The sequence below is a fragment of the Talaromyces amestolkiae genome, assembly GCF_001896365.1.
Source record: "Talaromyces amestolkiae strain CIB chromosome Unknown scaffold56.1, whole genome shotgun sequence".
NCBI classification, from domain to species: Eukaryota; Fungi; Ascomycota; class Eurotiomycetes; order Eurotiales; family Trichocomaceae; genus Talaromyces; species Talaromyces amestolkiae.
The window spans coordinates 5,990-7,005 of NW_024468092.1; the positions used below are offsets into that span (position 1 = coordinate 5,990).

Consider the following 1,016-nt stretch of genomic DNA (forward strand, 5'->3'; position numbering starts at 1 on the left):
CTYGTTGAGGACCTTATTCGGGAACTATCTGATAGGAGCTAGAATATTAGGGTCAGTTTTCTCYAGRTAGACTTCGAGRTYCTCCTRGGCGGGAAAAGGGGTYAATRGGATGCTTYCTCCGCTYGATACTCCTGCGCTTGGAACTATTAATAGATACAAGAGCACTCTCCGTCCTTAGCCCTGTATGTATGACTCCAACAAGCCCATCACGTAACTGAAGTTCGCAGAGTTTTTCGTGATACGTGAGCCTAGAGGTGTGGGATGGTAGATCGTCTCTATAAGTCGGTTGGTGTTGCTTTTGGTGGTGATAATCTCCTAAGAGGCCTATATGACCTTTTTCTACGTCTTTTCCATACTCAATTCCACGCGCGTGAGGCGCTGCGCGAGCTGCTCATTCGTGGGAGTCTCTTTGACCCRGYGAGCYAGGTCYAAGAATCCGGCCAYCACRTCCTTCGCGATCTYAATAGGYATGCCAGTGGCTTCCGCTTYRCARCGCTTCTTCAATGCTTCGAGTTCTTTGATCGCCGCAGCTGCGTAGRCGCGTATATCGGGGTCCTCTTGGAACTGTGGCATCGGCCATGGTCCCCCCTTTTTCCGACCTTTCGGTGGCATCACGCAACCACGTTGTGTGAGCCGTTGAAAGTCGGTAAGTGGGTGGATTACGGAGTCTTTGATAACTTAAATTCCTTCCCGCAGTACTTTTTACCTGGGGGGGTGCGTTTTCATAGGTGCGCGAGGTTTTTCCCGGAAAATGTCCTAGAAAATTATAAATAGTTAAAAAAAAAATAAAGAAAACTTATTAAAAAATTTATTATTATATCTAAAAAAGTAAAATAATAAATAAAAACTAGAAATATATAAAATATTTAAATAWCTAATAGATTAAAATAAAGAACTAGATAAATAATATTTAAAAATAAAAAAAAAACTTTAAAAGAAATAAATTCTAAAAAATTACTAAAAGATTTTATTAATATATAATATATACCTAATAAAGATATAATATAGAAGAAAAA

The 1,016-nt window shown here is 39.7% G+C and overlaps 1 protein-coding gene across 1 annotated transcript; it reads right to left on the reverse strand.

Moving 5' to 3' along the window:
- Positions 1 to 339: 339 nt before the first annotated feature.
- On the reverse strand, positions 340 to 612 carry BHQ10_010393 (uncharacterized protein; the record flags this gene model as incomplete). The annotated part of the gene is made up of 1 exon (XM_040873017.1): positions 340 to 612. The coding sequence occupies one exon, from the start codon at positions 610 to 612 to the stop codon at positions 340 to 342; it is 273 nt and encodes a 90-aa protein (XP_040738894.1).
- Positions 613 to 1,016: the final 404 nt, after the last annotated feature.